General features: G+C 36.3%; 1 protein-coding gene across 1 annotated transcript; it reads right to left on the reverse strand.

Annotated features, from left to right (window-relative positions):
- Positions 1 to 13,243: 13,243 nt before the first annotated feature.
- Positions 13,244 to 26,452, reverse strand: LOC110452802. The gene is made up of 2 exons (XM_021501523.1): positions 26,378 to 26,452; positions 13,244 to 14,822 (listed from the first exon to the last, which is right to left on the reverse strand). Exon 2 carries the CDS (start codon positions 14,682 to 14,684, stop codon positions 13,368 to 13,370), a length of 1,317 nt encoding a protein of 438 aa, XP_021357198.1. The 5' UTR covers positions 14,685 to 14,822; positions 26,378 to 26,452; the 3' UTR covers positions 13,244 to 13,367.
- Positions 26,453 to 26,675: the final 223 nt, after the last annotated feature.

Consider the following 26,675-nt stretch of genomic DNA (forward strand, 5'->3'; position numbering starts at 1 on the left):
TGTCAAACTGGACCAGTATTCAGCCAGCCTAACAATGTCAAACTGGACCAGTATTCAGCCAGCCTAACATTGTCAAACTGGACCAGTATTCAGCCAGCCTAACAATATCAAACTGGACCAGTATTCAGCCAGCCTAACAATGTCAAACTGGACCAGTATTCAGCCAGACTAACAATGTTATACTGGAACATGTATGATATAATGTACAGTACTGAAAAACCTGCCGGAATGTCTGTATGATTATCGACAGCTGACTTTACTCATTCGTCATACTGTGGCTTAGTGAGTTGTTTTCAGCGGATAAGAGTCGAGACACCGGTCATTTATGCTCTAGTCGAGACACCGGTCATTTATACTCTAGTCGAGACACCGGTCATTTATACTCTATGCTAAACAAAGAAAACAGACGTTTTCGAAAGCTCGCAAAATAAGTTTTCACTTCCTGTTAGTGTTCAAAACAAACTCAGCCTTTAAAACAATCGCATTAGCTTCGGAAACAAATCAATTGAAAGACAATAATTGTTTCTTTATGTTAGATAAAGGGTCAAGTAAGGTATCACATTTTTTAAAACCATTAGAATTTAAACACTGATCAGATATGCCCCAATATTAAAATATCGAAAAGATATCTGGAAAATCAAATTATCACATATTTCTTCATGACGTAATAAAGTTTGATTTTCTCATGTAAGGGGAAGCATGAACTAGTTGCGTCATCTCCGTTTGTTTTGTCCTAAACGCTCATGTGCTTGAAAACAATTGTATGAAACAAGAAGTATTTCATATAATGGTTCTACATTAAACGTGAAGTTGAAATTTGTCAAATATCATCAATACCGACATTATTGATGGAATATAATGTACATTTTCCTACCTTCAAATACACAACTAATTCACTTTGAAATTTCAACATGAATTAGTTAATTGCCAAAGAAACGTTAGAACACAACAAAGTCCATAGTTACGTACATTTCACCGAGAATAGTATTAAATACAAATAAAATTAAGGAGGACACACTTATTAGAAATTGACATGGGAATGTGTTTTCAAATGAAATGTCACGCAGATTTCTGAACGAAAACTGGCGTTTGGAGAGCAGGGGTATTACTAGCCTAATGTTGAACTTGTTTGTGTCTAAATGTTTGCCATTGTTAATTGATTTATTTATGTTTGCCTAATATGGTATAATACTTCTGATATTATCATTACTTAACAAAATGTTGTATATGACATCGTTCTTAATTCCAATGAAATTAATGCAATACTTACTGGTACTTGACTGTTCGTATCTCAATCCGTACGGTTTATCCGCTGGAAATTAACGTAATGATAATACAAAAGTTACTTGTGTTATTTCATTCCTCTCTGTAAAAACTGTAGTCTAGCCGATATATCAATAAAGGATCATTTATTATACGCCATAATTCGTCCAGATTATGATGTTACACTGACATTTTATCCTGATATTGAGCACAGACTGGTGTGTACTCCAACAAGGAAGAAAACAATTATACATTGTTATAACACACTTTTGTTTTTTTTCTAAAGAACGATTTTTTTTAACTTCCTGGTTTATATAATGCTACAACGAGTTTGACTAAATAGGACGTGAAAGTACAAACTGTTTAACGTTTAGCCCAATACAGCAGTAACATTACATTTACGTGTGCTAAATAAAATGCAATCTGTTAATAATGCTAATTTTAACTTTGGAAAATATAGACCCAAGGACGCACAAAATACTCTATACACAAAATTGGCTTGTATTATACCAATGACTATGTAGTGTGGAATTTATGGACACCTTTCCCGTTTCAGAACACTATAGACAAGGATATATATTCTCTTACGTAAGGTAAAATATAACTGAAGGAAATGACCAAATTGAACTGGAGATGTATTCTATGTTTTGATTTCTGTATCGACTACTATTTTTTTCAATATATACTTGTTCACACGGTATGTATAGTGACGGGATGTTCTAAGAGTATGTATGGTAAAACAAACTGATTAAAAACAGACTGAGAACCCTCGTACCAATGCCCAGACTGTACCTGTACATTATAAGTATATGACTTAGATTAACCATTTTTGAAAAGGAAACTATACCTTGCGGGACTTTCATGCAAAAATAATTAAGATGACATAAACAAAATAGAATCAAAAGCAGTGCTTTGAATTTAAAACTTTACCCGGACTAGACTGAAACTTCATTCGTTTATTCTTTCGTTTCAACTGACCTGGTCTACGGAAGTGTCGAGGCCAAATTGTGCTACAGTTATATCCGACTCGAAGGTAAGAGGAGGCTACTATAATATTATATATGCACAATAACAGTGCAATGGGACAGGTATCTTTAATCTTTGTCAGGCATTGTAACCTAATACACAATGGGACAGGTATCTTTAATCTTTGTCAGGCATTGTAACCTAATACACAATGGGACAGGTATCTTTAATCTTTGTCAGGCATTGTAACCTAATAAATATTGGTGTGTGCTAACAGACATAACCATTATATCATATTTACAGCAAAAATCCTCTGATTGGAATTAACGATGTTAACTCATACCAAGGTTTACATAGATTGGCTTTTAGTTTTATCAGGAATAAAATCATACTTATTTATAATGTACCAAACCTGGTAATCAAACCATTTAATTAACACGATTTGGTAGAGGTAAAACAATACAAATTGATGTGTTATATACATATGTATTAGTTTATACAACAAATTTATTTTTCTTTCCAAAACAGGTAAAGCTTACCTAGAACTGGGTGGGTCCAACATGACCTTTTAAATCCGTACAGCAACATATACACAAGAGTACAGGTATGTTTTTTTAAACTTAATATTTCCAAAGTTAATTAATGGTGTGTGTGATACATCACATCTGTTATACAGATACAGATAGATTGAATTCTAACACGCGCCATTGCATAAAGCTAAAACAAACTGAAGTTCGTTTTAACACCAAAGTAAGAACTGTTGAGTACTTTGAACTCTTACAGACAGTTTTAATTGGAGGTCTGAATATCCAAAAAACAATTTCTCACGAAGGGCAATGTCATTGAAATCACAGCTTAGTGCAAAACAAGAATAATCGAATCGTTCTATGACGTAACATCGTTCTCTATATAAAAAGAGAATGTTGCTTGTCTTATATTTTTCATTGTTCAAAACTCAATAGCACATATATCGATCTTATCGTATATGTGGTTTTAATAACCAATTACTAATTCGCTTTTGATATTAAATCAGTTATCAAGATTGTTCACAAATGCATTCCGTTTCGGGCTCCAGTCCCAATTATAACACTTTGGATCTTTACCTTTTCTGTCCTCAAGTACTTTATCATGTTTTTTGTCGGACTCTTCCTATAACCTCGGCTGTTGTGAGGACGTCAAACAGTAATATATTTTTTTTAATTTATCTATTAATATAGAACTTCAATAAACATGTTGGTTTCAATTAAACGACCATCACATACCATTCCATAAGTAAACACTTATTAACCTTTTCTGTTCAGTATGAAGTTAATATGTGCTGGGTTTTTCACATTACTCAGACGTACTCGTGTCAGAGAGGATTCAATCAACAATTACGAAATGGTGGTCATCATGACCTAATTACCAGCTTTATTGTGTCTGTTATGACCACTTTGACCGCCTGTGACCTACAAACTGTCCCGGATATAACGATATGTCGTACGTCTCTTTGTGTTGCTGTTACTATTGTTTCTACGACCGTGTCTCTCATATCAAATTGAATTTGGGTTAAACATTCTGTGTTGTGTCTTCTTTCTACATTTAACAAAATATAAAAATTCGCGATTTATAACATTTCTGTATTTCTAAAATTTACTTCAAAATATGGGATAGTTATAGCATATTATTTCATAAGTAAAACGACTGCGGTATTATACAAAATGAAATTGCCAGGTGCGATAAGCTACCATATTCGCACAGAAACCATCGGGTATTTCCCTTGTAGTTCCGTCAACTGAAATGCGATATGATTATTAAGGGTGATGTCTCCGCTATATGATAAAGTGTGTCTGGTCACGTGGGAGCCATTTATGCTATCTTCTTATTAAGCCAGGATATGTTATAATATTGGCTTACACGGCGGTAGAAGAAGAGAAGTAGCGGGTATACTAAAACTACGGAGGATGTTAACGGTTAGTATGTCCCCGTATTATTTCCATTAATAAATAACTTCAGAGTGAATCTGTCTGACGGTAGCTGTGTGTAATCCTTACCTTACAATTAAACGTGGAATATAACACCAGGCGTAAGGTGAACACGAGAGAAAGCTTGCTATTCATAAGTGAATGGTGGTAAAATGTTGGCAATACATAACGTATGGTCTTCCATATTTAATAAAAGCATAGGCAATTTCAATGTTTATGCAACCCTTCGGGCGACCGACTGCTCCTCACCATTTTTGACTTGTAGAATGTTCAAATCCTACATGTTTAACTTTGATTTTGTTGTCGAAAACCGAATTCCAAATAATACTTTTGTGTATATTTTTAACTAATATTTGACAAAAACGTAACCAGAAAAATGTATGATTTTCAGGTTTTGGGTTTTGGGTTTACAACATTACATCGACATTTTAAAATGGAATAATAAAAAATCATACATGTTAGGCAGGTTTGACAAATATCGATTACTGCATAGATAATATATAATTACACTATTGTATCGGTACTCGACATGTGTAGTGTTCCAAACACTTTCCATTATTGCCATGCTGTAATACCATACTCAGCGCTTTGATAGATACCTATATAATATAAACAGTAAATTTGACAATTAACCTAGAATCATCAGTGATATTTTTCACGAAAGATGAAGTTTAGGAATGTATGATTATAGCGCTCTCTTCTGTGATACATCGGCATATATTGTGATCAGTTTATATTTTTTTTATTTTATCAGCAAAATTGATGATGATACATATCAGATGAGTAAAGACGGTTGTTTTGCCCGCCACAAGTATTACAGATGTCACTCCTTTTTCAACTTATGTTTTCACCGTTGTTTTTAATTATCTTTATAGTAAAATATCCGATAAAGCTAAAATGGAATGTCAATTTGAGGACCATTCATTTCCTAATCTTTTGTAATATTTAATGGTAGCAGCCAGTGCGCTCAGGATTGTTGTTCCGTTGCAGCGACACTCCTGTGAGTGTGTGTCAATAAATCATACTTACATTTTGCATAATGTATATTGTATTGGAATTTAATTGCCAAGAGTAAACTGGAAAGTGTTTAGAGATGATATTTGAGTGTTACGTGTTTGGAAATGAAGTCTGATCCTTGCGTGTTTGAGTATGAAACCCGATTTTTACGTGTAATGAAATGATGCCTGATTGTTACCTGTTTGGAATTGTACCTGATTCCAAAATGTACATGATGTATTAGTCTTACGTGTTTGGAAATTATGTCAGATTCTTACGGGTTTGAGTATCGTTTCCGATTCTTGACTTGTGTTTGGAAATGAACTTTGTGTTTGAGGATGATGCCAGATCGTAACTTATTTGGAAATATTGTTTGACTATGTTGTATTCCAGGATAAAGTCCGATTCGTACTGTGGTACGTGTTTAAAGATGATGTCTTATTCTTACGTGTTTAGAAACAATGCCTGATTCTCACGTGTTCAAAGATGATGTCAGATCCTCACGTAATTTAAAATGTTTTCTGAAAATGTCGTGATTGAGTATGAAGCCCGATTCTTACGTGTTTGAAGGTGATGTCTGATTCCTGAGTATTTGGAGGTGATGTCTGATTCCTGAGGGTTTGGAGGTGATGTCTGATTCCTGAGAGTTTGGGGATGATGTCTGATTCCTGAGGGTTTGGGGATGATGTCTGATTCCTGAGGGTTTGGGGATGATGTCTGATTCCTGAGGGTTTGGGGATGATGTCTGATTCCTGAGGGTTTGGAGGTGATGTCTGATTCCTGAGAGTTTGGGGATGATGTCTGATTCCTGAGGGTTTGGAGGTGATGTCTGATTCCTGAGTATTTGGAGGTGATGTCTGATTCCTGAGTGTGTGGAGGTGATGTCTGATTCCTGAGTGTTTAGAGGTGATGTCTGATTCCTGAGTATTTGGAGGTGATGTCTGATTCCTGAGGGTTTGGAGGTGATGTCTGATTCCTGAGTGTTTGGAGGTTATGTCTGATTCCTGAGTGTTTGGGGGTGATGTCTGTTTCCTGACTGTTTGGAGGTGATGTCTGATTCCTGAATGTTTGGAGGAGATGTATGATTCCTGAGTGTTTGGAGGTGATGTGTGATTCCTGAGTGTTTGGGGGTGATGTTTGTTCCTGAATGTTTGGAGGTGATGCCTGGTTCCTGAGTGTTTGGAGGTGATGTCTGTTTCCTGAGTGGTTGGACGTGATGTCTGATTCCTGAGTGTTTGGGGTGATGTCTGATTCCTGAGTGTTTGGAGTAGATGTATTATTCCTGAGTGTTTGGAGGTGATGTCTGATCTGTATGTGTTTGGAGATGAAATTACCGGTGAGTGTTTGAAGGTGATGTCTGATTCCTGAGTGTTTGGGGATGATGTCTGATTCCTGAGCGTTTGGGGATGATGTCTGATTCCTGAGTGTTTGGAGGGGATTAATGATTCCTGGGTGTTTGGAGGTGATGTCTGATTCCTGAATGTTTGGAGGAGATGTATGATTCCTGAGTGTTTGGAGGTGATGTGTGATTCCTGAGTGTTTGGGGGTGATGTTTGTTCCTGAATGTTTGGAGGTGATGCCTGATTCCTGAGTGTTTGGAGGCGATGTCTGATCTGTATGTGTTTGGAGATGAAATTACCGGTGAGTGTTTGAAGGTGATGTCTGATTCCTGAGTGTTTGGAGTAGATGTATTATTCCTGAGTGTTTGGAGGTGATTAATGATTCCTGCGTGTTTGAAGGTGATGTCTGTTCCTGAGTGTTTGGAGGAGATGTCTGATTCCTAAGTGTTTGGAGGAGATGTCTGATTCCTGAGTGTTTGGAGGAGATGTATGATTCCTGAGTGTTTGGAGGTGATGTATGATTCCTGAGTGTTTGGAGGTGATTAATGATTCCTGAGTGTTTGGAGGTGATGTCTAATTCCTGAGTGTTTGGAGATGATGTCTGATTCCTGATTGTTTGGAGGTGATGTCTGATTCCTGAATGTTTGGAGGAGATGTATGATTCCTGAGTGTTTGGAGGTGATTTCTGATTCCTGAGTGTTTAGAGGTGATGTCTGATTCCTGAGTGTTTGGAGGGGATGTCTGATTCCTGAGTGTTTGAAGGTGATGGCTGTTCCTGAGTGTTTGGAGGCGATGTCTGATCTGTATGTGTTTGGAGATGAAATTACCGGTGAGTGTTTGAAGGTGATGTCTGATTCCTGAGTATTTGGAGGTGATGTCTGATTCCTGAGTATTTGGAGGTGATGTCTGATTCCTGAGTGTGTGGAGGTGATGTCTGATTCCTGAGTGTGTGGAGGTGATGTCTGATTCCTGAGTGTTTAGAGGTGATGTCTGCTTCCTGAGTATTTGGAGGTGATGTCTGATTCCTGAGTATTTGGAGGTGATGTCTGATTCCTGAGGGTTTGGAGGTGATGTCTGATTCCTGAGGGTTTGGAGGTGATGTCTGATTCCTGAGTGTGTGGAGGTGATGTCTGATTCCTGAGTGTTTGGAGTAGATGTATTATTCCTGAGTGTTTGGAGGTGATTAATGATTCCTGCGTGTTTGAAGGTGATGTCTGTTCCTGAGGGTTTGGAGGTGATGTCTGATTCCTGAGTATTTGGAGGTGATGTCTGATTCCTGAGGGTTTGGAGGTGATGTCTGATTCCTGAGTGTTTGGGGATGATGTCTGATTCCTGAGTGTTTGGAGGTGATGTTTGTTCCTGAATGTTTGGAGGTGATGCCTGATTCCTGAGTGTTTGGAGGTGATGTCTGATCTGTATGTGTTTGGAGATGAAATTACCGGAATTGGAGATGATGTTTAATTCTGAAGTGCTAAGGGAACAGGCATGTGTTTTATTTGTTTGGAGAGGATGTCTGCTTCCCACGTGTTCGAAGATAAAATCAGGCTCTAACGTTTTTAGAAATGAAGCCCAATTCTTACTTGTATGGAGATGATGTCTGAGTTTTACAGGGTGGGGGGTGATGTTCAATTCTTACATGTTTGGGTGTGAAGCTTCATTATTTCGTGTTTGAGTGTGAAGCTTCATTATTTCGTGTTTAGAGATTATGCTCGATCCTTATTGTTTGGAGTTCATGCCTGATTCTTACGTGTTTGGAGATGATGTCTGATTTCACGTGTTTGAGGTTAGTTTTACGGGGTTCGGAATTGATTTTTGATTCGTTAGTGTTTGGAGATGATTTATGGTTCTTACACGTTTCAGTATCAAGCATGATTCTTACGCGTTTGGAGAGGATGCTTGATTGTTCTGTGTCCTGAGTTGACGTTTGGAGAGGATGCATGACTGTTCTGTGTCCTGAGTTGACGTATGGAGAGGATGCTTGATTGTTCTGTGTCCTGAGTTGACGTATGGAGAGGATGGTTGATTGTTCTGTGTCCTGAGTTGACGTTTGGAGAGGATGCATGATTGTTCTGTGTCCTGCGTTGACGTTTGGAGAGGATGCTTGATTGTTCTGTGTCCTGGGTTGACGTTTGGAGAGGATGCATGACTGTTCTGTGTCCTGAGTTGACGCTTGGAGAGGATGCTTGATTGTTTTGTGTCCTGAGTTGCGGTTTGAGAGGATGCTTGATTGTTCTCTGTCCTAAGTTGACGTTTGGAGAGGATGGTTGCTTGTTCTGTGTCCTGAGTTGACTTTTGAGAGGATGCTTGATTGTTCAGTGACCTGAGCTGACGTTTGGAGAGGATGCTTGATTGTTCAGTGACCTGAGCTGACGTTTGGAGAGGATGCTTGCTTGTTCTGTGTCCTGAGTTGAAGTTTGGAGAGGATGCTTGATTGTTGTGTGTCCTAAGTTGACGTTTGGAGAGGATGGTTGATTGTTTTGTGTCCTGAGTTGCGGTTTGAGAGGATGCTTGATTGTTCTTTGTCCTTAGTTGACGTTTGGAGAGGATGGTTGGTTGTTCTGTGTCCTGAGTTGAAGTTTGGAGAGGATGCTTGATTGTTGTGTGTCCTAAGTTGACGTTTGGAGAGGGTGGTTGATTGTTCTGTGTCCTAAGTTGCCGTTTGGAGAGGATGCTTGATTGTTATGTGTCCTAATTTGACGTTTGGAGAGGATGCTTGCTTGTTCTGTGTCCTGAGTTGACGTATGGGGAGGATGGTTGATTGTTCTGTGTCCTGAGTTTACGTTTGGAGAGGATGCTTGATTGTTGTGTGTCCTAAGTTGACGTTTGGAGAGGGTGGTTGATTGTTCTGTGTCCTGGGTTGACGTTTGGAGAGGATGCATGACTGTTCTGTGTGCTGAGTTGACGTTTGGAGAGGCTGCTTGATTGTTCTGTGTCCTGAGGTGACGTTTGGAGAGGATGCATGATTGTTCTGTGTCCTGGGCTGACGTTTGGAGAGGATGCTTGCTTGTTCTGTGTCCTGAGTTGAGGTTTGAGAGGATGCTTGATTGTTCAGTGACCTGAGCTGACGTTTGGAGAGGATGCTTGATTGTTATGTGTCCTAATTTGACGTTTGGAGAGGATGGTTGGTTGGTCTGTGTCCTGAGTTGACGTTTTGAGAGGATGCTTGATTGTTCAGTGTCCTGAGTTGACGTTTGGTGAGGATGGTTGTTTGGTCTGTGTCCTGAGTTGACGTTTGGTGAGGATGGTTGTTTGGTCTGTGTCCTGAGTTGACGTTTTGAGAGGATGCTTGATTGTTCAGTGTCCTGAGTTGACGTTTGGAGAGGATGCTTGATTGTTCTGTGTCCTGAGAGGATGCATGATTCTAACATCTTTTGAGACGATCTGTGAGTCTGCCGTGTTCAGAGATCATGCCAGATTCTCACGGGTTCGAAGATGATGTCCTATTGTTACTTGATGACTCATTCTTACTAATTCGGAGAATGTGTCTGTCAATCATGAAACAGATGTTATCTGTTATGATTGATATTATTAGGAATAGATATTTTTGGTAATTGTGACATTTCATATCCAACATTTGTATTTTATGAATATCGTTGATTACGCGTAAACAGTTGTAAATACAAATTGTCTTCCTTAGGTATATTTCAAAGCTTATTACCACCAACGAAAAGTGACTGCATTATTAGCTTATACAAATTTGAAAACCAATATAAGATCAAGAAAGCAACATGAAAATTAATAAATAATAACGTGTTTATTAAATGAAAGACGAGACGGGAGTTCATGAAATGACCGCCTAGTATCATAATGTGGTATGATTAAATGGTATAACTGTCACTGCAGCTAGACCAACTGGTATAACCGACTTTTGATATTACAGCACGTGATTTAACGAATGGGATAACCCTCATTGTGATCAGATGACGTGACGAAGTTTACTGGTATAACAATCATTACAATTAGAACACATTGCACTATTACATTTTTGTAACAGCCAGAGCACTTATGACAGCTAGGGCATGTTAAAAGACTGATTGGTACAACAGACACCGTACCTAGATCACGTGACATGACAAATGAGTGTAACAGTAATCAAAAGTATAACAAGTGATATAGTTCACTGTTTTTTCTTTTAATTACAGCACGTATATAAAGAACAGTCATAACAGGTAAACCACGTTCAATGATTAATTGATGTAACAGGAAGTACAAAACAATCGCGTGACGAATTAAATGGTGCAACAGATATAACAATTAGATCACTGGACGTAATTAATTGGTAGTACAGAAACTACAAACAAGATCACGTTCTATGATTGGTAATTGGTATGACAGTGATAGTAACAGATCACGCTGTGTGGTTTACACGGACATAACAATGATATCTTGTCACATGGTTGACTGATATAACAGATGTTACTTTTAGATATTGTACCATGATAACGAATATAACACTCACTTTCGCACGTGATATGAGTTACGGGTTTCAACGCCACTGCAGTATGTGACATGACTAGTTAATCGGTATAACAGTTATAGCGATTAATAACAGAATATGTAAAACCTGTACATTAACACATAAACGACAGTAATAACAATCACAGCACGTCATATGATTAGTTTGTATAGCAGTCAGTACAACAATACTCTGGTAGAGAGTCCCATCACTTTTCTACTATTTACTGAAGTATTTATCTTTCAGTTCAAGTTATCCATTTTCTCTAAATTTATGCAATTATATTTATAGGTTACTAGACGCCTTATGAAGAAAAAAACATATTTGAATAATTCCCAATACAATTTAACATATCACATAGCATAACTAGTACAGTAGTGGAAAAGCTCCCTGCCTTATAACCTATAGTGGTCCGCTGATCTATCCCCATGGCGTAGATACGTTCTGTGAAAAAACAAATTGTCAGTGGTTTTGGTTGGAGATACAACTGTTCTGGGACACTCTACCTTAACAACTTAGTACAGTAGATAGGATAGTAGTAGATCATTGTCAAATTTCCTGTAGCATATCACTGAATGTGTCCTTTTAAACTTCTGGTATTCTAGTTCGGGAAATATTGATGAATTACTGTTATTTATTACATGTTTGCAAGTAAAATATCGGATTCTATCAACTTGATAAAACTGATATTTGTCACAGTGTGAAAAATATCACTTTTTGGAATGAACCAATCATAACGGTATCTCCTATTCGGTGCATTCAAAAGCAACGATTTTTTGTTCAGATTCAAATGAAGCGACGGTAGAATAAGAGAATGTTATGGTAAATGTTTGGTACACACATTTCAGTATTTACATATATATACCAGTAATGACATTTTTAAAAGCAATCATACCAGAAAATAGCAGAAAACGTCGGAATTGCGTTAAGAATCCCATTCAAAATGGCGCTCAGCCTTGTTGTCAAGCGTGACGTCATTAGAATATGGCGCTAATAATTACGCTTCTGATTCCCGCCCTTTTTTAATGCATTACATTTTTATGTTTTATGCTTTTAAATGTAATACATGTAGATAGAACATTCAACGGTGTCTTCAGTAATAAAAACAAACTCGTGAAATATATTTGTTATTACTGAAGACACCGTTGAATATCCTCTATTTATTTACTCGACGCAATATAACATTAGGACGTATTGTAACATAGATTGCCTTCAAACCCCGGATGAGTCGCCACTGATATCATATTCTCTTCAGCAGTTGATATGATCCGCTTTAGAAGCTGACGACATGGATTTGATGAGTTTGACTATAAACCAATAGTGTATATCAGGCACACCATATCAGTCAATAGTTTCCCACTCGTTAGTAGACCTCCCATTATTACATCACCTGGGCTGTTGCTGATAAGTACTCAGTAGATGACATGATCCGCTACAGACTAAAACACTCAACAATACCTTGTCAATAATAACCTGAATGGATTTTATCTCCACCATCCGAGTGCAGCCATTGACTGACATGATCCACTACTGCATTATCTACTTATAACAGTCATTAACATTAAAACATGTAGCATGTATAACATTTAACATGTAAAACAAAGATAATTATCATAATGAACGGCATTGACTAGATAATATGAACAAGTAACATACAGTAAAACATTTTGGGGTTATATCGGATTAGAAACAAATTTCAGCAATGACTACTAATAACTGTAGCGACATTTTCTGTATGTGATATTATATTCCATAGACATCTATTAAGAGATTATTTTTTTTCTGTATAGTTTAATATTGTAATCTCTATTTAAATTCTTATTTCCCGAAGAAATTTTAGGGTCATTTCCGATAATCAACATCATACTAAATGCCATATTTATAAGCCAACAATTGATATGGAAAGAAATTGCTAAATAAAATACATAAACCATGCGATATTGTTTCAGCAGTACATTGAGGTTGGCAGATTTAAAACATAATCTTACAACATTTGCCGGGACGTACTCGTTGTTCACCTAGGAATTCTCTTTTATCTATTAACTGCCTTAAAACTTTGACTACATATCGGACTTCATTGATAAAATGTTGTTGAAAATGTACCTTAACAAATAAAACGCAGTAGCAAAACAGAGTAACAAAACAATTACCTTACATGTATCTTAATATTTTTCTTCCTCTTTAAATCAATTGATAAACAAGGAGAGCCACCAATAGTGGTACGTATTCCAGTTATTTGATCCGTTTTGCCTAATCCGTTTCATCATTTTTTAACACTTACAATTTGTGTCGCACCAATAACACATGGGATACACATAATCCTTATACGAAATCCCCTCATGCACATATCTGCACGGCACAATCAATGTGAACACAATATCGTCATTCCGCCGAGTTTGATTTTGACATCATCATAGCAGGAGGAGGTTTAACAGGAGATAAAGCTTGAAGCTTCTGTTTTTTTGCCCCTCCAATTTTTCTCATCGGGGAACCGTCTCGAGAGAAAATTGGAAAGTACGACCCCATTCCTCCAATGGGTGAAAGCACTGGTGTTTTAGACGATATATTTAGTCCTATTTGCGAACGTGGTGACGATTGCGCTGGAGGGAGGGGCTTTTTTGACACCGTGACACTTCCATTTGTGGAAGGTCCACTATTTTGTGCCTTGTTTCGCAGTAACGCCAGTTCGTTTGGGGGTAGGCGGCGGGGAGGTGGTGGTCCTTTACTGAATAGATCACCAATCGGCTTTGTTCTCGCGAAATTGTCATAGTTTGTCGTATTCACTACCTCCTTATCACCTATAACCTTTTCAAACCACTCGCGGTCCGCCTTTGATTCGGATGTCTTTTCAGAGTCACCTGTTCTCTTTGGTCTGTTCTGACTGTACAGCCCTGCACCAATAGTCCTGGCTTCTCCCAACGGATGACCGTTCAAATAATCCCACACGGACTTGGGAGCGTCCGGACCTATGTGATGACTGCTCGGTCCGTAACTTCCGAGAGCACCGTCGGAAACAACGCTTGAACCTGACGATGAAGAAGCTGAAGATCCTCGAATTTCCACCCTCCGTCCAACGGACGTTAAATCATTCAGCGAAAACGAAACTTTCTTACCGTTAGAGAACATTTGTCTATTTTGTGTTCCCCGTAAAACTGGGTCCGGTAAGCGCGGAAACCTCGGACGAAGGACCTCTGTTTCAACTTCATACACCGGTACGCCATCACATTCCGTGTATTTGTACGTTAACTTCTGTTTCACTAATTCCTCGCTCTCTTTTGTGTCATTCTGTTCGGCCATGGAAATATCACGCGGTGGACCATGTCGCCTGGTGGGAGATTCCCTATTCCTCTGAATCCTCGGCAGCTGAACGCCATAGAGTCCATGTTCAGCTTCTCCGCCCAAATGATTCAATCCTGGACCACCCCTCGGGGACTGTTTCATTTTATCCAATCTTGGCTTTTTAACTCGGTATGGAACATTTGGAATAGTTTTCATCAACGACTTAACGACTCCCCTATTCCTCTGCTGGTAATTCCAGATCTCCTGCCGGCGTTTGAAATCATCATCCTTGGGATTGTCGATTAGGTAAGTTCGGATACGCGCCCAACTCCTACCCGGCGGCTCGCGATCTGGCGATACACCACCGACCCGAAATCCCTGGTTTATCTCGGGAAATGTCGGCGTATTGACTTCCTCCATTGTTGTTTACTCTAGCGTATCCTGTAACAGAACGGTGCCATTGTTCAACTTTTCTTCAGGTTCATATTTGGCAGTGTCCCCATTCCTTCTATTCTGATCGTTTCCGCATCAATGGCCAGCTGGGTGAACTTGACAAGTCTGCAAACATAGCATAGACATTGCCATTATTGAGTGACATACATATATCTTATAATGAGTGTACAACACGTCGGAGTAATCAATAGTATCCTTCAATTGTCACGTTTAAACGTTTTACACAGACCTTTTATATATAACCATGCATTTCTTAACAATGGTCACATGTTTTGTTTAAAAAAAAAGATAAATATCATTTTAGTTTTGACAATGAAATAACAAGGTAATGAAATATGTTACCAATTTCTGTATTGAGAGGTATACGCGCTTCCCGTGAATCAAACATTTATAGGAATTTATATATTTTCATTATCGATTTACAAAGCAATGCACGCACATGTAGAGGGAAACATACACAGTATATCAATAAATAATGAGGATCTTTATATAAAAGTATATTGCAAAACAATCCGAAAGACAATACACATTGGTGAATAGTTGTTCGAGTATTTCTCTGTGTATATAGTAATAGGGTACTGAGAAAGAAAACGATTTAAACATTGTCTCGTAGATTTTCGGTTATGTACGTATCGATATTTCTGTTGCGAAATTTTACATCGAGGGTACGAGATTCAACATTTAAGAGATATGCTGACTCTAACTCAATTTTACTTAAAAGGCATGCTGACCCAGGCATGATTATTTTACCTGCTCAACAGTAAAATCATTTTATTTATTTCTCGTCCCCAATTAGAAATATTACCGAAAGAATATTTGAATTATCCTATTCAATCATACAAAGAAATTCAAGCCGTATTTTCATAAAAACGATCAACAAAAATAAACGCATTGTTGCTTAAGACGAGATAAAGACTTGTATAGCATTTGTTTATCTTTGGAATGTCAACAGTTTTCTTGTACATATCACAAACTGGTGATCAATGTTTGAATAAACTGACAGGTAACACACAATATGTGACACAGCATTGTGAAGCACGACCTTCAGTGATACCATATGTCACACAGCATTGTGAAGCACGACCTTCAGAAATTTAAAAGCCGTTTAAAGTCCACACCATCAGTAGTATGTATATATAGTGAACAATGGACGACGGTGTCAATACTACCAGATACCAGTCAATAGGTTTGTTCTGCCTATTGACTCCCTTTACTATACACTTACACATCAATCACGATGCCATTCATGGGTTATTGCAATCAATGTAATAATTTTGAAATAAAATGCAGAAAGGAACGGTTCATGTTGCCAAAAAAGTTAAAGTTGCAACTTTTTAAAGTACAATTCTCCTTTTCCGTATGAACGAATTGAATAAACGCATCAATGAATGATATAACACGATATGCTTTGCATTAATAATATTAAACCATATTGTCAAACTTATTAACACACTCAAATCCTATCATAAATTAATTGAAAAAGTCTATCTGACACCATCACAAAATTTCATCACCACTGATCATTCACAATCCCCTGTCCTACTACAACAGTTTTTGTATATACATGTACAGTGACATGTTCTTGATTTTTTTTTAGATAAATTTTTGTTGAGTAGGTAGCTCAGTCGGTTTAAGTGATAAAATCTAGAGTTCAGGGTTCGAATCCCGGTATAGACCCCTCTACACTCAGAACGCTGTTGTTGACTGTAATGTGTTTATTTAATCTTTATTATTTTTATCATAAAATTTGCGCAAGTTAGATGTTTCTTTTAAGAAATACATTATTGAAACTGTTGCTATGGTGGAAAAAAACCGTTTCCAATGCGAAGTTACAGGTTTTTGGCAATGGTACGGGGGTCCTTAACTCGTTTAAGCATCACTGTAACACTGCCTTGTGGTTTTTCTGTTATTTTGAAAAACGTTTTAATGAAAGTCCTTTTAATGAGATGCATTCAACATTTTCACACACATGCAAAAGCGAAATATATGCAATATTAAGAAAATAAATAGTTGTCTGACTAAAGTATGGACGTCGGCAACTGTGAGTTAAATAAATCATAAAGGAAGGGATCTAACTCCTGCGAGACCAGTCACAGATATGAGAAAAATATTCTAACAATTCTGTAAAAGGGGAGCTAACTCCAGCAAGACAAGTCACAGATCTTGTGTTACCACGATAAAAGTACGATATAAAATGTCAAACACGTTTTTAATGTCGTTACATTTAAAGACTATGATTTGAGGGGTATATTTGCTCATCGACATACTAACAACGTCATCTAAGAACCACTGAACTTCAGCGTTAGTGATGCATTTTCGTTCTCTCCATGTAAAGAGAAAGCGAAACTTTGATATATTGCACATGCATCACTCATAAAACTGGATAAAGCAATGCTTGTTTTACATCTGAATCACGTCACACATGTAAAATGCAACACACGCACACACACACACACATTGGAATTATCCACAGTAGCCAGGAACACATACATAGCAATTATTTACAGTGATCATAAACAAAAATTATAATTATTCACCAGTAGCCATAAAAACACAGACAACATTCATTCACAGTGCCCAGGTACACAATGTACAATTAGTCAGCAGTGGTCAGGAATATTTCAATAACCAAAGACTCAATATCAATCAATCGTTGAATAAAATACATCTAAATATATGTTTTAATGGCGTTTTTGACACATTCGATCATTAAATGATAAATCATATTAGCTGGTAATCTGGTGATCTAGCTACAATAAACCACTCCAGGTGATAATCCGATGTCAATCGATAGTGCTGTCGAATCAGCAAGACAAATACACCTGTCGAAATAAAGCAGCATGCGATTCTTTACCTGGATCGATACAACAATATACATGCAAAAGAAAGTTGGAGACTAAATCGATCATATACTCTGTGCCCACTTTACTGATCCATACCCTTGTACAGACGCGGGCGCTGTGATAAAGCATACAAAGCTACTGTAAGGTGTGTGTAAAGATACACAGATAATCCTACCTGTCATTTCGTATACTTTCACACTACCTGTGCAACATGTCCGTAATGTTTGAGCATCGCTATCTCTTAAGGATTGCACCCAGTTCAATCTCCTAGCATGTGGTCGAGAGATGTTTGCATGAATATACTACGTGGTTGGGTTCTGTTAAAGTTCTGGGATTATTGTTTCTTCTTAGATTCGTCAACGTGCGGAGGATATATCTAGCGTGCCAGACAAACATGATCTAACAATCGTTTGTTGGTTTACTTGTTTTATAATTCTTTCACTGTACAAGTACAAATATGCATACAGCCATATTGAACGACATTGTATTCATCATCTGTCAAATACAATCTGACAACATTGTGTTAGGTTAGGATACGTGCCCATTAAAATATAAATCAAAAACAAACTATAAAAAAGAAGGAAGTAAGATAAATCAATTATCCCTTCATTATTGGATGTAATGCAAAATACTCCCCTTAAAAAAATATTAGAATGAATAAAAAAAGGTAAGTTTCAGTCTACGAGCAATCTTTAAGCTATTTCAGAGTGCATCTCAATGAAAAAAATCTTTGACAATGTTACATGGTATCCCCACCCGGTCAAATGTGCTTAGATGTTGCAAACGGATCCTAGATCCGTTATGAGCTCATTGATGTATATGAAAGACAATCTGATATGACTCAGGCAATATAGTATCAGTTGTCAAGGTAATTATAAGAAACCAATATTAACACCATCTATAAGATTACTTACCGTCAATGCCTTGACAATAATATGCCGATGTAATATAGTTGAACATAAACCGGTCTGAGCACAAAAGATTAAGAAATATCCACAATCGAACACGTAGGTACAAAACTGCGATGTCAAGAACATCAAAAAAAGAAACAAGGGGAAATATTTGTACGTCATTTAACGCTCTTTCACAATGAGCGTGCTTTTATCAGAGTTTTACCAAACCTATTTCGCAGCAGTCATACCACATAAAACATTGAAATCACTAAATCTTTTTTCAATTAGTGATGATCAAAGCGGTCCATCTTCAACTTTAGTTTCATTACATAGTATACCTCTAATGCCGCCAATCATTCCTAATGTTCGCCTCAGTCACTGGCCATACCCACATTTATGAATATTTAATTCAGTGACAATGCAAGAATGCACTCTTAATGAGTGCTTTTCTAAAACAACATAATATCTTGAATTAAGTTGGCATTTGTTAAAAATAATTAATGCCTGCGGAATAACGGGGTTCATCTATTCATGCAGCTATGCCCTTAAAAAACTGTTTTGTTAACACTTGACTTATTGTTTGGTCCTTTTCAACATCTGTATAATGCCAGTTTTCGGTAAGTTGGGGCGCACTTAACAGGCCACGTGCACAACAGGCTACAAGTATTTTGGCTATGTATTAAACTCGAGGTCATTTAACGGCGAATTCAGTGTTTCGACATTAATTTGTAAGTCATTCAATTACACTTGAACTTTTTAAATATACTGTAACTATCTCAAAAGCACCCACTTGCTCATAAATATCAATACAAGTGCATTGTGTTTGATATGTTTAGTCACAATGATAAATACTGTACTACCTTTTCTAATTAACAGATAGTGTAGTCTATATACAATGCATGCTAATTTAAAGGAAATTTAATTAGATGTTTATAAAAACATAAATGACAAAAAAACATGGACGGTGTTTGAGTACTAATAGAAATGTATCCTATCAAACATGGAATTTGTAAAAATAAGAATAACATTGCACATTCATGCAAAAATACTATAGAGGTGATATAGGACAGTAATATAAATGAACGCCTTCATAGTGGAGCTCGAGAACCAACTCGTGATATAGTGGAGCTCGAGAACAAACTCGTGATAAAGTGGAGCTCGAGAACAAACTCGTGATAAGGTCATTTGAACGAGGTACACATCATACAAGTAAGGTCAAATATATATTAAATGTTAATTTCAAACGATAACGTATAAGTTATCTTGGAAGCAAATCAATACCTACAAATGACATCATCAACTTCAAAATGTTTAAAACTTTAACTTGAACCATGGCCCGGTACAATCTCATTACATATGAAACAGGCAAACCTAAGGTTGATAGAATTGTGAGTAAATCATTTTATAATAAGTTATATTATTTACCTCTCAAACACGTGTTTTGTTCGAAGCTTCAAGATCAATGTAACAATCTTTTAACTGTAAAAACAGGAGCATTACGGTGAACAGTTTTAAAGGAAAAATTTCCAGGTCTTCTAGAATATCGCAAGCATGGTCATCATTACATTACACATTCCTACATATGCTCTACTACTAGCATGAAAATGAATTGTAAGAAAATGCTATTAATTCAGATACATTGTATTATTTAAAAGGCTAACTGAACAAACAATTAACTCTTAAACGATAGACATACGAATGACGTACCTGGCACATAGGTCGAGATTCTAGTCACATCAAGCAGGTAAAATGAGTTTACATATCACTGAAATACAGCGTAGTTCGTATGTTACACCTTTCGAGTGTTCGGGTCAAGTAGGCACCTAGTCAGCGGTTAACCGCAAGCTTAACGCTACATGAAAATGTATACGTTTATAGTATTTAAAAGCTATATCATAGCTTCCAACAGTTCACCCTAGACACCATCAGTTTTACTTCTACAAACCTGAAGCGTATACATAGAACGATTAGTAAATGAACGTCAGAAACACAGTTTCTGTGTTAAAGCTCTGAGTTGACTAAACCATTAACAACGCCAAACTAAAAATTAACGGCGTTATCGCTTTCATTATTATGTATATACAATAAAGAATTGAACACGTTGAATAAGGGCCAGAGATCGAGGTAGCTTATACTTATATCCCCTCGTGTTTATTTAGGCTTACGATCTGGACACTCGGAAAGCCATTAATTATCGACTATACATGGCATGCTTGCTGTAATACCCTACTCCATGTAAAGCGATGTTGGATGTAACAGAGTGATCCCATGCTACATACAGAGCTCGCTACCCGACTATACAAATGTTTGAGTTCGGAACGGTTCGTTAACTACACATATAGTAACAATGAGCACTACTCTCACACATCAAACAGAAGTACATGATAATGTTTTCGTACTTTTAGTATGTAAATACTCGTTTAGTTGTTTGTACACCGTGTGGGGCAACATTAGTGTGTATTTGTTTTTAATACTAAGTTAAATTTACAAAACTACCATACATTTACAATACTACGCTACTTTAACAAAAATGCCATACATTTAAATATAACATTACATTTACAATACCATCTTACAATTTTGTATATCATTAATGCTGAGTGAGTAAGTATATTATTTTGTCAAATAGTTAGATTTAATTGATCACGAATTCATTTAAATAAATATGTGTAACAATTTAGCCGACAATTTGTACGTCTATATTTATTATCAGTTTTAAAAGCCATGCTATTAACTAATGTTTAATTCATTATCAAAGATCCGTTGGTAATCAAAGCCTCTAATACGGGTTAAAAGTAGAACATTTTTTTTTACAAACGAAGTTAGCCCAACAGTCATAAAAAAACGATCAAATTTAATGATAACCACATTTCGCCTATGCTGTCTGATAATTGCAGTGTGATCACTAGATTACTTCTTGAATAAAGTACGTTAAATAATACTAATATGCTTTTGTATAATATACGCTATATAATAACAATACGTATACCCACCCGACCACTACTCTCTAGGACAGCTTCTAATTGATCAGCATTAATGCTAAGCTGCATTACCAGGGTAGCATAGTGCTTGTAAAACGATGCCTCCAAAACCAAATAGTAGTCAGAAATGTTGAAAGGTTGACTCGTTTTGAAATCTTCGGACATAATTTAATATTTAAATAGCATGCTGGGATAAAACAGCTATGTGTTACCAACAAGGTTTGGTGCAAGATTTACTTATTTACTCTTGACATTTTGATGGCATGTGCAACACTAACATTCACACTAGATTAGCTGTGTTACTTCTCATTAATAAAAAAATATATCATATTTTCACTCAAACATATATCAATTTTTATGACAGGATAATTGCAGACAAGTGTTAAACCAGACATATGATGTATGGTTTTAACAAACAATCATCCTCGATAGTATATTATGAGAGAGGTTATTCCATTTCAAGTACCTAAACATTCTTCATGAAGAACTGTAAATGGTTGAGTTACAGATGTGATGAAAACAGTTTTGAGAGTAGAAACAATATATAAGTTATAAAGTGATGAAACCTAGTAGCTACGAGAGTGGTGAATTCTACAGCAGGTAATTATATATAGAGAGAGTAATAAAGTATTATGCAGTTTTGAAAGTATTGAAACCTTCAGCAGTTATGGGAGTGATGAAACCTTCAGCAATTATGGGAGTGATGAAACCTTCAGCAGTTATCAGAGTGGTGAAATTTATAGCAGGTATATAGTAATGAATCATATAGCTGTTATTGAAGCATTGAAACATATAGCAGGTATGGAGTGATGACATCTACAGCAGTTATGGAAGTAATGAAACATGTATAAGTTATGGAAGTATGGAAACCTATAGCAATTATTGAAGTATTGAAACATATAGCAGGTATGGAGTGATGAAACCTACAACAGTTATGGAAGTAATGAAACATGTATAAGTTATGGAAGTATGGAAACCTATAGCAATTATTGAAGTATTAAAACATAAAGCAGTTATGGAGTGATGAAACCTATAGCAGTTATTGAAGTATTGAAACATAGATCAGTTATGGAGTGATGAAACCTATAGCAATCATTAAAGTATTGAAACATAGAGCAGTTATGGAGTGATGAAACCTATAGCAATTATTGAAATATTGAAACATATAGCAGTTATTGAAGTATTGAAACATAGATCAGTTATGGAGTGATGAAACCTATAGCAATCATTGAAGTATTGAAACATAGAGCAGTTATGGAGTGATGAAACATAGAACAGTTATGGAAGTATTGAAACATATAGCAGTTAGTTACGGGAACGACACACGTATAGCAATGAAACTCATAACAATTATAGAATGATGAAATGTATTGCAGTTAGGAGAGTGATGATGGACGATGAACCTTACACACACACCACAAACAAACATGTACAATAGGCAGTTATGAAGTTTTTTAAATTAGATAATACATTTTACTTGTTTTATCTTTCTGTGGATGATCAAAAATAATTCCTACCTTTCAAATGTACAGCATTTTGTCATAATGTAAAACTTCGTGGCTATACCTACGTTACACTAGCGTAGACATAGGCAGTTCCTATCTACCGTCTATTGTAAGTAGTTATAGCGGCTGTCAAACTGACAGGACGAATATCACAAACAAACAAATACAGGCCAATTTGACAGGGGGAAGTCTCAATCACAAACACGTATACATCACGCTATGTGTGCCTTAACTTTTATCAAATGGCTGTGGTTATCGGAATGTTACTTAAATATACCCACATAGTAGTCAATCAAAGGAATTCGGAGATAGAAAAGGGGGTTTGATACTTAACATTACACCGCCTGTCACCCGACCCGATACAAATCTACTTTAATCCACAATCAATTGATTTTTGTCGGAATAAATTAGGTTTTTAATTGGATAGACGCTTTAGCAGACGATGCAATTTATCAATCTGAGTTAACAGTCATAAACGGTTCTTTATCAATTTATCATACTTTTACTTAACATTGTAGCATAATATTTCAAAGGAAACTTGGGATTGTTCACTTATCGTTGGCGAGCTTAATAGAGAACAACGCTGCTATGTAATTTAAATCCTCTTACCTCCCAGATTCTTATCTACGCCAAACATCTTTATTCATTCAGCAAAGATTCATAAATAAGGAAGAAAAAATTAAAAGATTAATAGCAGAGTCCACTCCCGATAACACAGGCTAAAGAAAATATATAATCTTGCGCCAGATAATTGACTCTATCCACGCTCCGCTGTAACAATCATAACATGTAAAGTAATAAGTTACATAGATATCACCGCAATGATTGACGTTGGTTGCTAATCAAGGATATCTGCTACCAACATCTATAATAGGATTATGTGAAGTTAGTGTATATGCACAATAGAGCATTGACTTGTCCGAGTGTTAATTTTACGTTATAAATAAGGGGTCACGGTTGTGTGGATTTACAGCTTTGACATTTCCAGGTATACCTTACGTTGCTGGAATTGTTTGCTTTTGTGCAGAATGTGTGGTTATTACATTGCTGGGTACATTTATGTTTTGCGGTACTAGAATTGTTTGCTGTTATATAGAATTTGTGGCTAGGACATTGCTGGGTACATGTATGTTTTGCGGTACTAGAATTGTTTGCTGTTGTATAGAATTTGTGGCTAGTACATTGCTGGGTACATGTATGTTTTGCGGTACTAGAATTGTTTGCTGTTGTATAGAATTTGTGGCTAGGACTTTGTTGAATTTCTGGAATTGATTTTTGTTGTGTAAAATTCGCAGTAATGACATCGCTTGGCACGTAGTAAATCTTACTGTACTGAAAAAGGTTTTTTGTTCTGAAAAATGTGTAGATTCTTAACACAGCAAATATCGCGAATATGACGCTACCGCTAAAATAGCCAATTTATACGGTATTGATATTTGCAATTCGTTTCAGATGCAATGTATATTGTAACAATGTAATGTATCCAGTATGTTTAAAATGCTGAGAGTGATCAGTGAATGATAGGTTAGCGAGAAAAAGAGGTAACAAGCTCGTGTATACGACCACAGTCATTTCTCTATAACTCCGTGTACAAAGTAATACAAACGTACGGCGTTGGGCGTATACCGAAATTTTTAAGGTGGTTTACAATGATAATACTGTAGCCACACCATATAATAATATTACATATTCTCAACCCGAGAATGCATAGCATAGTCAGCTTCTTGTTATCCAAAAAGGAAATATTCGTCTTTATTCATCAGCATCCATAATCTATAATTATTTATCTAAAATCTGTATGCATTTAGATCTTATATTAATAACATCATACTTGAGTGTTCAATTGTCTGTTATAAAGAATATAATTGATTTTTTGTGATTCTCATACCCATTGGAAATCGTGTTACGGTTGTACCCTGTCCGCGTCTTGTTTTTACTATTAAGCCCCCGATTCACATCACAGTTTTTGGCTTTTGTAGTCACCCAACGTGTCAGATGAAACTGGAATAAAGGTTTAATCTCGGTATATCCTGTTACAATGAATACGCCTACCAATCCTCGCCGATCGTTAAATCGGCATTAGTCTTATTGGCAATGTCAGTAAGGAATGTGCGTAGTGTTCCATTAAAATCTAAATAACTGTTGCATCAACATTACCTGTATTGTGTCCGACCACAAACTGCTGACAATACACCAGATACCTACCTATCAATGGTAAAATGTCGTATATCTGTGACTTAAAGTAATACAGATCTCCAACTATCTGGTAGAAATCTGGAAATGCTACGAGGCATCAAGTTAAATATATACATTTTGTAATACTATTTGTGGGTTATAAGATTAAATGTATATAATTGACCTGTGCTTTTATAGAACAAATCAAACCATGCCTTAAACTAAACCCGATTTCTGGATTAAATGTAAGTATAATCTCACACAGTACTTCATACTACGGTTATTCCATGTATTACTGTCCGAACACGCAACTGTTATTTGAGTCGCCGAGATTACACAAGTTACATTCAATGTCTTACGGGTATAGTTTAGGTGTTGTAGCTAAGGTCATGTCTATCATAGTGTGATTGAATTATAACTGTTAAAAGAAAATTCCTGCAATGAATTGACAGTTGTGTTGATTTTTAATTGACGTATACTTCTATCAAACGTTAAAGGGCAACAAAGTATGTATATAGATATTACTAGTCATTAACATCCGAGGTCAGATGACAACATTAAAACACTAACGTCAACAATAGACATTTTGACAAGGTTAATGATTTCCCACCAAGTATGATAATTATTTCTGTCGTTTTTCCTTACATGGGATAATCTTTTCATAGTGTGTGTACATATCCGATTTTTTTGTATGACATAAAGTCGACGTTTCCATGCATATATATTTCAAAATGAGTATAATTGAATCAGGTTCACATTGTTTTGGTCTGTATTAAGTTTCTCTAATACGTTGTACACTACGATTCGACATGGATACTTGGAAATTTAGTTTTCTTGATATTGTGTTTGATCACACCAGGTTCATAACATATCATACACGTCCATACTTTTGGTAGACTTAAAAATGGTCTATTTCTCCCTAACCACACCTCCTAACAGTTTGCATGCAGGTATAACTCAGTTTTATTTGATTATATGTGTTATGTATTACTCCGACTTCCAGACTTGATGTATTATCGCTGGTTAACATAGTGTCATCTCCAATTAATGTGTTATAATGTTATTTGATACATGTTCACATTATTTCAAACGAGCCCTAAACTTCAACCACTATTGTGAAGAGTTCTATATCCCAGAGATCTCTGATACGGACAGGTGAAATTTTATTAAATATTATATGATATGAAATCATTTTTTATCCTTTTAAATACGCGGATCGTGTTGTCTAGTTAACCATGAGGATCACACGGATTATTGACTTACCTGTTTGTGTGTGTGTCGAATCCGACTTGAATACAGTGAATTATCCCGTAAGACGTCCGAGTGATGTTTCCGTAATTACATCTGATAACACGTGGAATATAAACTGAATCATATATCTATTTCACACGGGAACAACCTGTTGGTATAAAAATAAAATAATATGAAATAATTCCGTCGTCTTTTAAGAATACCTGTTCTTCACTGTTTCTTGTTTTTAAATCTATAAGCATGCTATAAATATGTAGCCAACATCATACACATTTCTCACGAATCACATTTTAGCCAAAACATTAATTGC

The sequence above is a fragment of the Mizuhopecten yessoensis genome, unplaced genomic scaffold, assembly GCF_002113885.1.
Source record: "Mizuhopecten yessoensis strain PY_sf001 unplaced genomic scaffold, ASM211388v2 scaffold83, whole genome shotgun sequence".
NCBI classification, from domain to species: domain Eukaryota; kingdom Metazoa; phylum Mollusca; class Bivalvia; order Pectinida; family Pectinidae; genus Mizuhopecten; species Mizuhopecten yessoensis.

Coding starts and splice junctions, on each gene's coding strand:
- LOC110452802 (XM_021501523.1), bottom strand. CDS start 14,684: ATGGAGGAAGTCAATACGCCGACATTTCCCGAGATAAACCAGGGATTT.